This window comes from Geospiza fortis, unplaced genomic scaffold, assembly GCF_000277835.1.
Source record: "Geospiza fortis unplaced genomic scaffold, GeoFor_1.0 scaffold299, whole genome shotgun sequence".
NCBI lineage: Eukaryota > Metazoa > Chordata > Aves > Passeriformes > Thraupidae > Geospiza > Geospiza fortis.
In genome coordinates this window covers 70,496-72,631 of record NW_005054549.1, presented here as the reverse complement: position 1 = coordinate 72,631, position 2,136 = coordinate 70,496, and the positions used below count along the sequence as shown (strand labels likewise).

The following is a 2,136-nucleotide window of genomic DNA, read 5'->3' as shown; positions in this document are numbered from 1 at the left end:
GGGGAGGAGCGGGGCGAGCCCGGAGCCGAACCGAGCGGAGCAGAACCGACCCCAGCCGCCAGCGGTGAGCACGATCCGGGGCCGGCCCGCGATCCTGGTTCCGATCGCGATCCCGCTTCCGATCCCGGTTCCGATCGCAATCTCGGTCCTGTTCCCGATCGCGATCCCCGCCCTGTTCCCGATGGCAATCCCAGTCCCGGTCCCGGTCCCGGTCTCAATCCTTGTTCCGATCGCGATCCCGGTCCCGATCCCGCCTGTGATCCCGATCGTGATCCCGGTCGCGGTCCCCGGGACCCCCCTGTCCCGGGATTTCCCAACCGCGTGGGAGCTGCCCCGTTCCGGGGGGCGGTAACTTGGGGCCCTCCCTGCGAGAGGCGGGAGGGGGGCGCTGGGGGGGCCTGACCCCACTCACGGTCCCGTCTGTGCCCCCCAGCCCCACCATGGCCACCAGCGAGCCCACGCCGGCGCAGCCCAAGGCAGAGGAGCAGCAGGTCAGTGCGGGCAAGGCGGGGAATTTGGGGGCAATCCACGGGGTCCCTGCTTGGAGACGGGGATCGGGGTTCTGCCACCCTCCGATGGGCTTGGAGGGCCACGGGAACACCCCAAAACCATCGCCGGGGTGTTGGGAACACACACCACACCCCATTCCCTGTGAGACTTGGGGGGGGTCCCTCAGTCCCTCGCTCACGCTGAGCCCTTCTGGCCCCCAGAACATCGGGACACGCGTGGCCAACCTGCCCCTGGTGAGCTCAGCTTACGACATGGTGTCCTCCGCCTACACCTGCACCAAGGAGAGCCACCCCTACGTGCGCTCCGTCTGCGATGTGGCTGAGAAGGGCGTGAAGACGCTGACGGCGGCAGCGGTGAGCGGGGCCCAGCCCCTCCTCACCCGGCTGGAGCCCCAGAGTGAGTGCAGGGGGGGGACAGCACCCCGCGGGGCTGGGGGACCCCCCAAAAGTGGCTGTGCCCAGGCTCTCGTGAGGAACCAGGAGAGGCAGGACCTGGTTTTGTGTCTCTGGTTTGTATGGCCGAGGAGTAAACGGCTGCAGAAGCTGGAAGAAAAGATGTGGGAGCAGCACCCCCTGAATTTTGGGGTGATGGAGAATTGGGCCTGGCAGAGCTCCTGCAAGGCAGCAGGAGGCTAAACCCACCTCTTTTTCCATCTCCAGTTTCTTGCGCCAATGAATTCGCCTGCAAAGGGCTGGACAAGCTGGAGGAGAAGCTGCCCATCCTGCAGCAGCCCCCCCAGAAGGTACCAGGGTGGGCTGGGCTGGGGTGGGCAGCACACTCGGGCCCCCCAGTGCTTAACAGAGGTTTGTGTGTCTGCCCAGATCATCTCAGACACCAAACTGCTGGTGGCCTCCACGGTGACGGGGGCCGCCTCCACGGTGACGGGGGCCAGGGATGTGCTGACCAGCACCATGGCCGGGGCTAAAGATGCAGTGTCCAGCACCATGGCCGGGGCTAAAGATGCAGTGTCCAGCACCATGGCCGGGGCTAAAGATGCAGTGTCCAGCACCGTGTCTGGGGCCAGGGATGCAGTGTCCAGCACCGTGTCTGGGGCCAGGGATGCGGTGTCCAGCACCGTGTCTGGGGCCAGGGATGCAGTGTCCAGCACGGTGGCCGGAGCCAAGGATGCAGTGTCCAGCACCGTGACCGGGGCCAAGGACGCGGTGACCAGCCGAGTGACCGGTGTGATGGACATGACCAAAGGGGCAGTACAGGGTGGCGTGGAGCTGACCAGGTCAGCGGTCAGCAGTGGTGTCAGCACCGTGGGCCAGATGGTGGCCAGCGGGGTGGACTCCGTGCTGGGCAAGTCGGAGGAGCTGGTGGACCATTACCTGCCCATGACAGATGAGGAGCTGGGTGAGCAGCTGATCCCAACCCTCCGGAGAGGGTGGGCAGAGCAGGGGAGGCTCTGTGGGGTGGTGATGGTGGTACTGGGACCCCTGAGCAGCTCCTGTCCCACAGCCAAGCTGGCCACGGCCGTGGAGGGCTTCGAGCCGGAGCAGCAGAGGCAGCAGCAGAGCTACTTCGTGCGCCTGGGCTCCCTGTCCACCAAGGTGCGGCACCGAGCGCTCCAGCACTCCCTGAGCAAACTGCAGAGCGCCCGCCAGAGCAGCCAGGACTTGCTGG

The 2,136-nt window shown here is 66.4% G+C and overlaps 1 protein-coding gene across 1 annotated transcript in view; it reads left to right on the top strand.

Annotated features, from left to right (window-relative positions):
* The window catches only part of LOC102045602 (perilipin-4-like), an 8,406-nt gene that overhangs the window by 5,276 nt on the left and 994 nt on the right, over nt 1–2,136 (top strand). Inside the window, 6 exon segments of the mRNA XM_031064021.1 lie at nt 7–64; nt 434–491; nt 711–906; nt 1,170–1,252; nt 1,332–1,866; nt 1,972–2,131. Coding sequence (XP_030919881.1) covers nt 7–64; nt 434–491; nt 711–906; nt 1,170–1,252; nt 1,332–1,866; nt 1,972–2,131 — 1,090 coding nt within the window.